This window comes from Neltuma alba, unplaced genomic scaffold (assembly GCF_004799145.2).
Source record: "Neltuma alba isolate B1F8T4 unplaced genomic scaffold, ASM479914v2 tig00011128_pilon, whole genome shotgun sequence".
In the NCBI taxonomy this organism is placed as follows: Eukaryota; Viridiplantae; Streptophyta; class Magnoliopsida; order Fabales; family Fabaceae; genus Neltuma; species Neltuma alba.
Genome location: NW_021635864.1, coordinates 586,030 through 601,038, shown reverse-complemented (window position 1 = coordinate 601,038; position 15,009 = coordinate 586,030). Strand labels below are relative to the sequence as shown.

The 15,009-nt window shown below is 35.7% G+C and overlaps 2 protein-coding genes across 2 annotated transcripts; both read right to left on the bottom strand.

Moving 5' to 3' along the window:
• Positions 1-1,363: 1,363 nt before the first annotated feature.
• LOC114761650 (uncharacterized protein KIAA0930 homolog) lies at positions 1,364-7,606 on the bottom strand. The gene is given in 12 exon segments (XM_028951063.1): positions 1,364-1,713; positions 1,911-2,143; positions 2,520-2,600; positions 2,603-2,641; positions 3,681-3,735; positions 4,522-4,665; positions 4,870-4,944; positions 5,049-5,108; positions 5,637-5,697; positions 6,301-6,407; positions 7,159-7,233; positions 7,391-7,606. Coding segments are annotated over 12 exon segments (1,155 nt in total). The 5' UTR covers positions 7,592-7,606; the 3' UTR covers positions 1,364-1,689.
• A 3,361-nt stretch (positions 7,607-10,967) lies between these two features.
• On the bottom strand, positions 10,968-11,721 carry LOC114761652 (uncharacterized). The gene has a single exon (XM_028951066.1). It carries the CDS (start codon positions 11,663-11,665, stop codon positions 11,306-11,308), a length of 360 nt encoding a protein of 119 aa, XP_028806899.1. The 5' UTR covers positions 11,666-11,721; the 3' UTR covers positions 10,968-11,305.
• Positions 11,722-15,009: the final 3,288 nt, after the last annotated feature.

Below are 15,009 nucleotides of genomic sequence, written 5' to 3'. Positions count from 1 at the left end.
CTGGAGGGCGTTTTCTTAGTTGAGCATATATCCTGAGACAGTTGCTTCACCTGGACCTAATCAATCATCTATTGATTAATATTAAAGCATCTGAGAGTGGGGGATAACATGGGCGACAGTTATTTAAGTCCTTAATTAATTTAATGAATCAAACAAAATTCAGAAACCTCGTCTTTTTGCGCGTCAAAGTAGGCTGCACATGCATCAACTGAAATTTTATTACAAAGAAGAATATGCAGTGCCCTTTAGATTCCTCTGCTATCAAATGTTGGCAGCATAATGTCCCTTTAGCTTTTCATCTTTTAGTCCTCTTGATTTCTGGAGGGCCATCCATTCCATTAGTTACCTTTTACCTAAATTCCGTGGATAAGTTTGGATAATGAACTTAAAAGGAGGCTATACATAATCATTATCATGAGATGTTATTTTATTAATTATGAACTAGCTGCTTTTGGATGAGAGTTCAATTTGAAGTAGTCTACATTGGGGGAGAGAACTATTGCAATACAAAGAATTGGGTTGTTTCGGAGAAAACCAGAGAAACAAAGCCTGTAGGATGCCCTTGAAGGGGGGCTTCGTCGTACTTATATTGCCCTTTTTCGGCCAACCAATCAACGACTCTCTTTCCATAGCAAAGGTTGACGTTACGGTTAAAGAGGTCATCCTAGTTAGTGGTTACGTTTACGTTGTTGCTTCAAAAAGGTTATTGCTCCATGAGAATCTTGTATACACCAGATGAATGCGAAGGTAGGGATAGTCTTAGGTATTAATATTACTAATTGTTGCTCCAATGAAACGATGGGCATGATCATTTTATTAATTAGAGGGTACCGAGCAGTTTTTACTTTTGTAAACTTTTTCTTTAGACGTCATACCTAATTACCGGTGTGTTTATGTTAAATTAGGATAGCAGTCTAAGCTTCACAGTTCACGGAAGCAAACTTAGAAGAGTGGGGCCACAACAGAAAGAAATGAACTTCAAAGCGCTAACGCTAGAAAGCAAATATCCAACAAAATACCAACAAAATAGCAACATCGTCAATAACGACAACAATAATAAACCTTTCCCGTATTCCTCGCAATTTGCGAGTAAGATGCAGCTCAGAAAAAAGAATTACATGAACCTGATTATAAATACACGATTGTTTGATCAAGCAAAATTGATTAGTTAGAGCACCTCGATGCTCATAACCTCCCCGGGGAATGGGGATGGACCTTCATAGACTAACAATGACTAATTAAACAGCGACCCTTTTTTAATCAGACAATTAAACACTACTATGAATCCAGTCCATGGGTATATGGTATGATCTGGGACTAATTTCTTTCGTCTATCTCCAGGGGGAAGAACCAGAGGGCGGAGTAAGAACAAATTTAAAAATGAACCTGACTTACTGAGAACCTGGGAATTGACAGTGTCACAGTAATCCAACAGATGATACAACGTCTATATCACATTATCTAAAACTGAGATTCAATATTCACCAAAAAAAAAAAAAGAACTAAGATTCAACAAATAGCCATAAGATGCTCAAACCAACATCAAATATGCACACTTTGATGCCTGCACATGGAACATGCACCTATAGACAATTGTCAGAGGGGGGAACAAATTCCAAAATATGACGTGGAAATTTTGGTTTCAATCTCCCTTGTTTCTCCCGTAGCAGGCACAAATTCATCAGATATTCACATGTTCACCGGAGGAGCTCCCTGAATATGAGAATCAAACAATTATTATCAGTACTTCCAAAATAAGTGAGGCCCGCTTCCCATGATACCGCTGAACTAGAAGACTATTTAATTGAAACCCACACGAAATAAGAGAAGACTTCACATAGAGAAGGTAACAGTTTCCTAACACGCAATCTCATCTCATTTGCCAACAGATGATCATTTCAAAATCTCACCTTGAACAGAAGATCATATGCTATATGCTCCCAGGGCAAGGATACAGACATTAAGCTGCATTTCAAAGGTATCAGTTCATAATCAAAATCGGAGCTAGAGGAAGAGGCAGCCGCATAAGCATGTTTTGCTGCAACAGATGCGACGGATGCTGCTCTGCGAACAATTGAGCCAATTCCAAACCCTTTCTTTGATACTATTGGAGAGAAAGGACCTGAATCCTCCTGACTTTGATCTGTCATTGCAACAGCAAATTCATTTATCCAGTCATCTCATCCTTGTTACATAATAACACTAACAGCAGATTCCTACACCAGGGTGTCTCCAGTGAGGAGCCTCATTATAAAATAGGGCACTGGACAAGACATTACATTGCCTCTGAGGATTTTATGTATATTCCAAGTCTATAAATAAGCACTTGGGAGCTTGGCATCTTGACGGAATTATATTTCAATTGCAATCACATGATGTAAAGCAGACAATAAGTGTAAAATATGTTACGGCTACTAAATGTCAAATTCCATTCTTCTCCGCTCATAAGCAAAGTAACATTAGTGCCTAGGGTTCCATGATGAGATTTCTGAAGTCCTAGTAACCAACATATTGCCTACCTGTAACACTGGAAACAGCTACTTCAACTTCCCCACGGCCTCCAGGACCTTTCATATAAATTCTGTCTGTTTTGCCCGGGAATGACCCCCTGATAAAAGGCTACCAAATCGAGACTTGCCAGCTGTGCTTTAAGAGGGAAACATGTGAGGCAACTGATACACTAGTATCTCGCACTCATTAGCAATGTAAAATATGATAAACTCACAATTTCACATTATATACGTAATTCTTAATTTTAACGTGGTAACAAAGGGTGATCATTTATGGATGAAACTCTCATTAGATGAAGCAGAATATAAGTTGATTGAACTTCCCCTGTAACTGAATCTAAGACAACACTATAATGCAACCCTTCAGGAGATATAGTCAGATATTTATCTCATTCAACAGCCAACATTTACAAGAAAACATCACAAGTTCAGTGCACTTAAAACACAGCTTCACTCATAGTAACAACAGTAAAACAGAGAACACAAGAAAAATGAAGAAATATGATGATAAAGGACTGCTAGCATTTAGGGTCTTTACCAAAATTCTTCACACTCATAGCCCCTTCAGCCAAAACACTACCCACTCTAAACACCTCTCTCTCTCTCTCTCGCTCGCTCTCATCCAGACCACCACTCCTCACCTGCACCCTCAAGAAGTTATTGACTTGAATTTACCATTCTGTTCCTCATGGCCATCTCATCACCTTTGGCCCCTCTAGAATATTCCTTAATTTCAGGCTCACTTTCTCTCCCCTCTTTCTCTGATTCCCATGTTTGCATGTACGTCTTAGTGACAGTAGGGGAAATAGTAAACCCATCAGAAGGTTCCTAGAGATTAATCCACATTATCAAACTGCTTTAGGCACGATTGTGCTAGAAACTCTAAGATGGGTGGAGAATCGTAACAGGGCTCTGCAGAGGATTTATGTAAAGATTAATATTATATCTCAATCAAAGTTTGTGAAAAGTTCAGATTTCTCAGGTTCCCAAGGCACGACAAATTAGATCAGTGTGTCACGTGAGGATTTTTGTAAATCACCTGAAGGTTCAACAATTTCAGGTGTATTTAAAATGTCTCCCCTTCATTCACTCTATAGACAACATTACAAAAATGAATGCTCGATTATGAAAGCAATTATCCAGATAGAGGTCACTGCAGGAAAAAATTACCATCATGTGCATCTCGAACCATCTGATAGCTGACAAACCCTGAGAAAAGGGTAAGCTGTAAATAACAACCACCATCAAGTCAGCATGTGTAGGACTACAAATTGATCACATAAGAAATTCTTGCATAGTGCAATTTGTCAATTCAATCATCAAAGGACATAAGTCAAAGAACTATTTTTCTGAAAATAATACTCTATTATACAATGAAAAAGGTAAGGGTTGCTTAATGATTGGCAGATACTAAAAGAAGTTCATATATTTTCAAATGCACAAGGAGGCGAGTCATAGACACCAACCAAATTATTATCATTTACTTTTTCATTTGATACATTCATATAAAAGCTACAAAATTGAAGCCAATACTAGTTAGAACTACTATAGACTTCCATCATCTAAATCTATATTTTCTTATTGCTCCAGAAGATAATCGTTTATACTGTCACAATAAGTCCTCCGACCAAATTATCTGTAAATGCCTAAGCTTCCATCTTCAAAATTTCTCTTTCACATTTCTTTAAAGAAGAAAGATACGAAATTAGTGAGAATAGTTTAAACTTGTTAAAAGATCCAGGGCGCAATTCACAAAATTGTAAAAATAAGCCTTGATATTTCAAGAACAAAGGCAAGCCTACAAGCACCATCTGAGCACTGCAATGAACAAACGTGAACAATGTTTATACAGCACATTCATTGTTACAGTAAAATTAACCAGCATCCAATCCATACTTTTGAAACACATACGAAAGCAATGCATTCATCTCTAAACAAGAACGTGCCAATCAGAAACACAATCATTCTGATAGAGAATGGAATTCACACTATAACTGGGTATTGGCCGAACCTTAGTGTCCTTTCTCTTTAAGGAATTAGGATCAACTCTAGAGTTATCATTAACACTGCAATCGTGTGATTCCTTACTAGGAAATGCTGCCCCATCATGTGCGTTAAGAACTACACAATAGCAATGGTCCTTTTCAGTTAAAACCTGCAGAAAATTTAGGGGAAAAAATCAGGTAGGCTCCCACAGTTATCAATTAGAACGGAAGTTGTTCATGGCATCCTTCTCGCTAGACATGGAGAGTAAGCATTCTCATGGAAAATGAAACCACAAAGAACATGTAATACTCACACCTTCCAGATGTGACAATGGGATTATAAATTCAATGAATGACTAAAATGAGTGAATTACCACCGCATCAAAAGTGGAGTCAAAGTCATCAATTGCAAAACAAATATCTGGATAAGCAGGTGTTGTCTCCACTTCCTGGATACATGTTGATGACAGTGTCATTGAAGATAACAATCTCAAAAATTAGTACTCCTTTCACTCCAAGGGCGTAACACATCCAAAATGATAAATATACTTGCCTTTTCAAAGTTCAACTGAAAATTTACACGACTTGGAGATGCATACACAGTTTTTACAACCTGAGGAGGTGCAAAGAGCCGCAAAGCAAAATTAGACGCATTCTATATTGCTTAGAGATAAACGCGTGGGTTTAAAGTCACATGAAAAATTCTATAGTCCAATTAAATAACACTGAAACCTTAGCTTAAAAGTCACCCCAACAAACCATGGGAGAGACATCAGTCACAGACACAAGCACCATCATAGCCATGGTGAATTCAGGAGGAAAGTATCCTCTGAAGAGGTTGAAGGAGTTGTATAAAAGAAAAGCAAAATCAACTAATGTAAATCAACGGATGTTCACAAGCATATAATGGCAGAACTTGAAGCAGAACCAAAGGAGAAAAAACCGGAGTCTCAAAATAAACTCTTTGGAACCCTAGGTCAACATCAACAATAAAGATGAATAAAAAGACACCCCAATCTAACCATATGCATTTTGTATCAGAATTATTCTGGAGGAAATTCAACTCCTAAAAGCAATCGTAAAGTTAAGGAACTGACTGTGATTTTAAAGGATTGACAAAGTTTCATGATACTGCAATTACCTTATATATAGGGGACAATGGTGTACTTTGTGAAGCTTGATGATTCCGAAGAACCTGGTGACTGGAGAAAGAATAGCTCAAATTCCATTGATGAATGTTTATGGAAAACAAAAGGAACAAGAAGTTTAAGTGACGGTGTTTTATAGTCCTGATCTCTATCCTTCTACGGCCATCCATTCGAAACATATAACAACCCTCTCCATTAAACTGGGGAATGGTTCAATCATATTTAAGGCAATAAACCTAACTATAATCAACATATGTACTGACCCAATAAAAATCAATATGAAGAAAACAACTAGAAAAGGTGAAAAACCAATCTACAGCCACTGAATAGATTGCATCCAACTTTTGCACTAATTTGATATGTATACAGCCACGTAAACCCAACAATTGGGGGGAAAAAAATCTAAAATATTGTACACATCAATGACATCCACGATAAAATAAAAGCTATGAAACTGTAATGAATGCTGGAGGTTGTTTAAAAGGAGATCTATTCTTGCAGACAAGAAGAGGCCATAGAATGAAACAACTCACTGATCCTGGTAACATTCTGACCAGAGATGAAGTAGATATAAATTCTAGGCAGAGTGTAGAACACTGCTTCTTAAAAACATGGTGAAAACAATGGTATACAAGAAAACGGGGGAAAAAACATTACCTGCAAATTGCAATAGTTACACTAAAGGAGGTATGAGCAATTAAGTTCAAGTAAAATGAACGCCTCCAGTCAACATCTGTAGAAGTTTCATCAATTAAGTCGTCCAACTGGTCAAAAAGTAAACAGGATTATTTGGCATCACAATGAATTGCTTGCCACATCCCATGTCAACAAAAAAAATTATTGATACTAAAGAAATTTAGCAATCAAATATGGAATTCACAAAGTAAATACTGCAATTGCAAATGAGTAGCAATCACCTTAATGTAACCAATTCTCATTGGAACCAAAACCACACAATTCCAAGTTTCCAACAACAATGGGGAGGGACAGAGGCAAAGTGAAGCATAAGTACATGATGATGACATGAAACTGATGTCTAACTACATCCTAGCTCACAAGATGGGGGAAAAAAAATGCAAACCAAATTCAGCTTGGGGCAAAATACGAGCTACATGTCAGGCCATGTTTTAAAAATTTGAAGGATGGGCAGTGTTAACATGTCTAACAGCCAAATATCCATAAATTCTAGTTACACTCAAGTATCGGTGTCATATTGGTATAGCAACAATTTTCATGTATTAGTGCAAGGACTAAAGGATGGAAATAAAGACTTTACCAAGATGCTTCTCTTCTAAATCTTCTGAGATGTAATGATTTGAATAAGATGAAAAATTAACATACTAATATGGCGTATGTGACCAAAAAACAAAAAGAAAAAGAAAAGTGTACAGGCATCTGTGAAGTGCAAAAATATTGCAACAGAATGCTAGAAACAGTTTGAACTTCACTAGCAGTAACATGGCTAATTTAAGTGAGTGAAGTTTCAACATACTTCACAATTCAATGTGAGTTTACCTTAGGAGCCCACCTGCGTACAAAGTAAGGAGCATCGCTCACCGGATTATTGTAGGAAGCATATCCTTGAGATCCCTGCAGGAAACATTTATAAAGAATAGAAATAACGAACACTCTAACCTTGCAGGAGAAGCAAAACATCCTTACACTGATAGGAAACCAGCAGTTCGGTTACTGGAAAACAATAAAAGGCAATCCCATTTTCAAGTTTTTACTGTTTAACGTAACATACCAATTTCCTGACAAAGAACACGAGATCGTCATCTTGCCGTCCCCTTGACTCCTTACCACGAATAAAATACAAATCAAAGACGTCGTGCCAAAATTTCATATCCATTTCAACGTCAGGAGCATCACTCTCCTCAACAATGGTTTTTCCCAGTAAGTTAGAGTGCTTCTTCACCATGCTCAATAATTCATACCTTTTAAGCATAATAATGAGCAAATCAGATCCCCATTATGATACCAAAAGTTAATTTAATAGTAAATCACAAAATTAATCATCGAACTAGGACAGCAAATTACAAAGTGATCCTACAGAAGGAATTAAAATAAATATATGCAGCATCATATGGCATCAATCAGCGCTTGTATTTCGAATTTTCGAGCAAGACAAGAAAAACCATTCATTTAGAGAATCGAAATACTTCAATATAGGCTGATGAAAAGAAACAGTGAAGTCGTGAAAGCACCCTCGTGGGCAACGGCGCGTATAATTGTTTGTTGCTGCTTAAAAAGCACCGTTTCAGGAAATATTTGTTCCTTTCAACCTTTTTTGGTGTTGGCCCAAACAAAACAGAAAAAATAGTCGATTTCGGTGAAAAATCGAGGCAGGAACTTGGCCCGTTTCAGGCAAGTCATTACGCCTTTCCAACTTCTGCTTTGGCCCAAACAGACAGCAAAAAAAAAACTCGAATTTGGGTAAAAAAATCCTGACTACTTATCCTAGATGCCTAATTAGAACTTGGGAAAAAAAAAAAAAACAAAAGTTTGCTTGTCATGATGCTCCTATGTCAGGGAAGACAGGTTCTAATAGATCAAACATTAGATATCCTGTCCTTAGATCGTAAGTGAGTCCAACCCTCTTTTCTAAAATTTTTGTAACAAAAAAAAAAAAATTAGAAGACCCTAGACCAAACCCGAAAGTTCCGGCATCAAGGAAATAGGAGTTAAGTTCAGTGTGAAACGAGTTGATTGTTTTCAGGAAAAAAATATTTTGTTTTAGACATGAGTATCCTTCTATTAATAATTAATCAAGAAAAGCTATAAACACAGTCCAATTAAATCATAGAGGACGCCAGCCACTCAAGAAGGGGAACAACTTCATAGGGACGGAACCAAGCTAAACCAATCAGCCATCGGAGCAGCTTCGGGCATACAAGCATCTATGCATCAGATTAATTTAGAGCCACCCCCCCACAACCTAGAAAATAAATAAATGCATAGAATGCGAGATAATAGCGCGTAATTTTAGTTCAGAGACCGACAAAAATAGATATATAAACATTCCATATATTTTTGCATCAAAACAAATTCAATTGTATTAATGAATATTTCTTAAACTTTATGTATCAGTTACTACCTCCGGTCATAATTATAAGAGCTAGTTAACTAATTGAAGATATAGAGAAAGAAGTTAAGTTAGTTATTTGTTATAAATAGGTTGTCTTTCTAAAATATCCTTACTGATAAAGTATATTGGTTAGAACTATCATTGTTAGAAGAAATATCTTGAAAAAAAAATGCATAAATATTAGAAACAAAATAAATTGAGATCTTATATTAGGATCAAGATATTAATTTAGAGCCACCCCACAACCTAGAAAATAAATAAATGCATAGAATGCGAGATAATAGCGCGTAATTTTAGTTCAGAGACCGACAAAAATAGATATATATAACATTCCATATATTTTTGCATCAAAACAAATTCAATTGTATTAATGAATATTTCTTAAACTTTATGTATCATTTACTACCTCCGGTCGTAATTATAAGAGCTGGTTAACTAATTTGAAGATATTAGAGAAAGAAGTTAAGTTAGTTATTTGTCATAAATAGGTTGTCTTCCAAATATCTTTACTGATCAGTATATTGGTTAGAACTACCATTGTTAGAAGGAATATCTTGAAAAAAAAAACATAAATTATTAAAAACAAAGTGGATTGAGTTCTTATATTTATGATCAAGATAAAAGTCAAACAAGACTCTTTATTAAGGACCGGATGTAGTACTTTAATTTACATGTGCACGCACGTGTGTGTATAAAGAAGATCTCAATTTGCAATACCTTTAAACTATAATGTTATCCTCTTTTTTTGTATGCTGTGCTTCATATATTCAATCTGTGTATTCGTCTTACAAAGTTCAAATATACCTTTAAACCCGACATTAGTAAATCAACGCTCCCAATTCACTTGTTCGATTCAACAGAACGAATATGAAATTTCATTAGTCAAACTCTGTGTTGACCTTCAGCTTGAAGTTAACTGGCACAAGTCAACTCTGCGTGTGCGTAACACACTAACATGCGTGTGCATCAAACAACTTTTTAAGGCTTATCACGATTGAAGGCTATTGAAGATTTTGATATTGACTAAAATTATATTACACCACATCAGATTCTTAATATAAAATTTGTTTAACTTTTAATTTGGTCCTGAATATAAAATCTTAATTCAGTTTATTTTTCATATTTATTTATTTTTTTAAGAGAATCTTGCACACGTTAAATATTTCATTAAATGAAACTTGATTAGTAAGAGTATTTTAAAAAATAATAATATATATTTATTACAAACAGTATTAAATTAATTAATTAGTTCTTATATTAAAAATTGGAGGTAGTAACATCTAGAACAAGTAACTTATTTAAATATTAAGATTTGATTTGGTTATATTCTGAATATATTAATATATTTTGTTTTCAATGTTTTTTAATTTTTTCCCCACTAATTTTTACCCTGGTTGGCACATTTTAAAAAGTTTTTATTAAGGCGATGCACATATTGATTGGAGTATTTTAATTAACTTCGTGGTTTAAACAGCATCTAAAACAAAACCCCTCGTCTCTATATCTCTGATTCTTTCCCCCGTTCTGCCTAATTAAACACGGGAACACGAATCCGTTTCACCGCCATGTCGTTATTCCTCGAAGTTCGAAGCACGGCGAGGTTACATTGGATTCCTTGAGCAGGTGGGAAAAAGTGAAGAAAAGTAAAAGAGACTTTGTTCGGTGAACAGCATGATCATGACCCAAAACGACAACATCATTCAATCCGATGGACACGGGCAAGACCTTTTTCATTTTTAAATTTATCAACTTTAGCTTTTGCTTCACGTCTTTCACCCGCACAGTATAATAATCTTCCGAATCAATCCTCCGAATTAATTATCTCCTAACAGTAGTGCAAATTGAAAACGATCACTCACAGAAGATCACGGTGGTGACCCCAGTAATGATGTGTTTCCCACTCTCTTACAGCCACTTTATTTCTTCTTTTCTTGCCACCACAGAAATTCAATCAAATCACAGAGAAACTATGCAGTTCTGGAACCACATGAAGATGCTAGTAATAATGGATCGTCAGATTTCGAAAAATTTAGTCTGAATTATGATTTCACGAGCACATTATCATCAGAATCGTCAAGTGTGAATTAGTAATAACCCATTCTAGTTTCAAGATGGACAAGCTGATATTCATAGGTTAAAATTCAAAGCTCGGTTTCTGCAGTCTGCATATAGTCATGAATCAGATATACACAATTCTAGCTGATCGCGGACGATCTCTTGTTGATCACGCCCTTTGATTGAGCAAAAAATATTAGATTTGGACATAATTAAACTGTGCAAAACAAATATACTGATGACTAGTTTCTTCAGAAATAACGATAATTCATATGAAAAAGACAGGTGATATACTTTATTAGAATACATATGAACCATACTTGATTTATCTCGTATTGAAAGGCATGCAATCAACAATGAACAAAGTTACTCTTCAGTTTCATTTTCCAAAACATAAGCTTCCAGCGGCACAATTGACAATTCCCAATATATATTTATGACGACTCACCATGGAAAAAGAAGTTGATCTTGCTCAGGTGTATTTGTTTCGTCAATCGTCACTATGCAATACGTATATAATCAGACGTCTTCATCGGCGAGTACTCCTCCATTTTTCTTTGTTTTACCTGGATTCCTTCTGCGGCTGGCGGTGCCGCCCCCGTCACGGCGGAGATTACCATCGTTGAGGATCAACGGCACGTCGTTGGATTCTTCGATGTCTTCTTCGGTGGCGACGCGGATGCAGGAGCAACGCTCCAAGGATGCGAAGAAAGCAGTAGAAACTCCATTGATGAACCACATGGCCACACCGTCGAGCTTTCCGCAACCAGCCGCAGAGGGCTGGCTCGACGACGAGGAGGAGGATCGGGCCCTCGATTCCCCAGAGTTTGATCGCAGAGTGAAGAAGCCGGAGCAGCTGGATGTGGTGGTGGCAGCCATGGAATTCGCATCCACCTTCAATCTCGCCTCAACATTAAGATGACGGGTTTAAGAAGCCTTTCATTTTTCTAATTAACTCTGCGACTGTAGCTAGTTTTCATTATTAATATTACATAAACAAAATCATAAACGCGATATTTTTTTTCGTCCCTGAAGATATTTTCCTGTCAAATAGTTTTCAGCGTGTATTTTTTTTTATATTCGTAACAGCGTAAAAAACGAGTAAATTATATAGACATCTTCCTTGTAACTTTGTACAGACTATATATCAGTATACATGTCATTTCGCAAAGCAGACGAAGAGCAAAAATCGTACAGTCATTTCAAGAGCGTATATAAATCATTACTACTGTTTAAATCTGGATAGGTAAAATAGACAGCGTACTGAGCAGCACAGTAATAGTCCTTTAATAATAAGATTAGGTGTGAAATTACAAGGGACAGCTTCGAAATCATGATTAAAATTCCTTTATTTCTATTTGCACAGGCCTAAAAGCTGAAAACATTAAAGAAATGGCCTGTCTTGCTAATCAAATAATTAAGAGGAGCATGCTAATTGATTACGACAATATTAAGGGATGGGCCTAGTCATGGTTCCAACATCAGTGGTGCTTATCCTTGAGTTCTTTTGATTAATGTTAGTTTAATTAACACGCCTTCTGTATAATGAAGGTTTTCCCTACCATTGGAGATAAGAGATATATTTCAAGTGGGTTATGATATCGCGCTCGCATGAAACACTAATCATTTCATTACTTGTCTGGAACAGACATGAGTGTCAGAAAAACCATATTATTAATTTATGCTCATACGTCTCTTCTCGTGCTTACTTTACTCTTCCTTCAACATAATTACTTCATGTATCATCACTTGGACGGTTTTTTTTTTTGGTAGTAGATGTGCAGTGATCCCATTCATTTGTAAAGTGGACTTCCCAAATCTCAATATGATAGTCATAGGTTGATATAGTATATATTTACACAGAAAATTAATTATGATTAAGAGCAAGAATTAGTGCTGAGCATATATTGTACCAGTGCTTTCTTTGTTAAATGTTAATCATTCTCCACTCGCTTTTTTAATTTTTTCAGTGAGAATAGTTTAGTCTTATTCTGTGACCTAGTTTTTTTGGGAAAATTTCAAAAAAAAAATCTCATTGAATTTCAAAATTTTAAATCATTATTAGTTACTACACTCGTATAAAAAATGATTATACTTGAAAATTAAATAACAACATATTTTTATAGTAATTCCTGATTTGAAAATTTAAAATTCAACAGTTTTTTTTTTTTATAGATTTTCCCTTCTTTTTTTTTGGGTCCCATAAGCAAAGAGGGTCCGTTCTACATGAATATTGTGAATGGGGTAGGTGAGAAATAGTGATATATATTAAACAATTCTGCATATAATTTTATCAATTAATTTGAATTTGAGCACCATCAAGTTCTTGGGCAAATAAATTTCTTAAACTAAGATTTAAATTTTAAAATGGTCTTATGTACATACATACAGACTCATATTTAACTTGACGAAATCAGAGCCACACTCCCATACGCTGATGCAGGGTTCAAACTCTGGACCTCCACCAAGTATGAACCGAGGAACAACCTGCCATGGAATTTGGCGGGAACAAAAAGGTGTTATGTAATATAATTTTATACTATAAAACAGATTTTATATTTAGAACTGAATGAGTGATACTGTATAATGCAGTAATGATTCTTAGACCCACAACGTGGAAGTGCCACAAATTATGGGCTACCCCACCGGGTGCGCCCATCAGATTTGACCCAATTTAAACTTTGTATTATTTTTTCTGACTATGTTTGTGTATCTTTTTATTAAAGGTAATTATATTCAAGACAATATCGGATACTAAATATATATACTTCTCTCAATAAAAATTTAAATCTTAGTTTCTCATATTATAAAGGGCTAGTTTTTTTTGCTCTACCCAATTCCTATTGATTAAACTCTCAGCACGGAGGGCCCCATAACTCTCATTTTGAGGAATCTCCCACTGGCCTTTCAAAACTTCAAGATAGCTTCCATTTTTTTTATTCCGGGTGCAAATGACAAAATCGCTGCCGATCCGATTCATGACTACATTGAAAGCCCAGTCTTACCCGATTAACGACAATGGCCCTTGAAGAGGAGCAATAATTTTTCAGAATCGCAAGCAGGCCCATGTGGAAGGAAAAGTGGGCCTGGTCCAGAATAAAGTCGAATGAGCACAAAGAACCTCACCAGCGGCAACACTCTTTTTTGGCATAGCCTACACGCTTACTGCGATGTTTTTGCATGCATGGGTAGAAAGTAAAATGTGTTTGGAAATTTAGGAGGTGCCTGAATAAAAAATACTACCTCCAATCCTAATTATAAAAACTAGTTAATTAATTTGAGGAGATTAAAAAGTAAGTTAGTTAGTTGTTCTAAATATATGTTGTCTTTTTTAAAATATCCTTGCTAATCAAGTGTATTAGCTAGAAGTACAATTATTAGAATAACCACTTTAGAAAAATATATATATAAATATAAGAGACAAAATGAATTAAGATCTTATATTTAAAACTAAAATAAAAATTAAACAATATCTTATATTAAAAACCGGAGATAGTATCTCGATTTGTATAAAAATATTTTTAAAAAGCACGGACAAACAAACACCGCCTTAAAAGTGTTGCACGGAAGTTAATAGTGGCTACTTGACTATTGATAACACCTCACGTGAACCCGCAACTATCAAAGTATCAATATCCGGCCCTAGCACAACGACCCATTAATAGACGTAAGACTTGGAGAATTAAATTCTAAATTAAAAGATAAAGGATTTACGAGCAGGAGGAGGTAAAGCAATGGCACCAGTCTCAGGCTGAGAGGATTGATCAGCTTTTTTATTTTTTTGGCCAGCGAGGATTAATCAGATTTGAAATACCAACAATTTGTCATTTGTCCCTAATCGTGCTGAAGATGCTGACGAATACAAGTCCCGCAAAAAGAAAAAGAATCTACCACAGTGATTTGTAATAAGTGCGGACACACCTTTCCCATCCTCTGCAATTCCTTTTGACTCCTGCCGCTAATGCGCCTGCGCGACCCGTAGACCCGTACAAATCCCTCCACCAAAGCCTCATGTAATAATAAAAAAAAAAAAAAAAAACAACGGTGAGAATTAAAAATAAAAATAAATGGATATTTGTGCTTTTGTCGAGGGGAAATTTCCCAAAAAAATAAACAATCTTAAAATTGTCATTTTTCAATTCAGACATCTAAGAATGAAAAATGATAGAGAAGGAGGTGGTGCTAAATCTAGTATTTTGTAAATGTAATCAAATGATTAAAAT

Coding starts and splice junctions, on each gene's coding strand:
- LOC114761652 (XM_028951066.1), bottom strand. CDS start 11,665: ATGGCTGCCACCACCACATCCAGCTGCTCCGGCTTCTTCACTCTGCGA.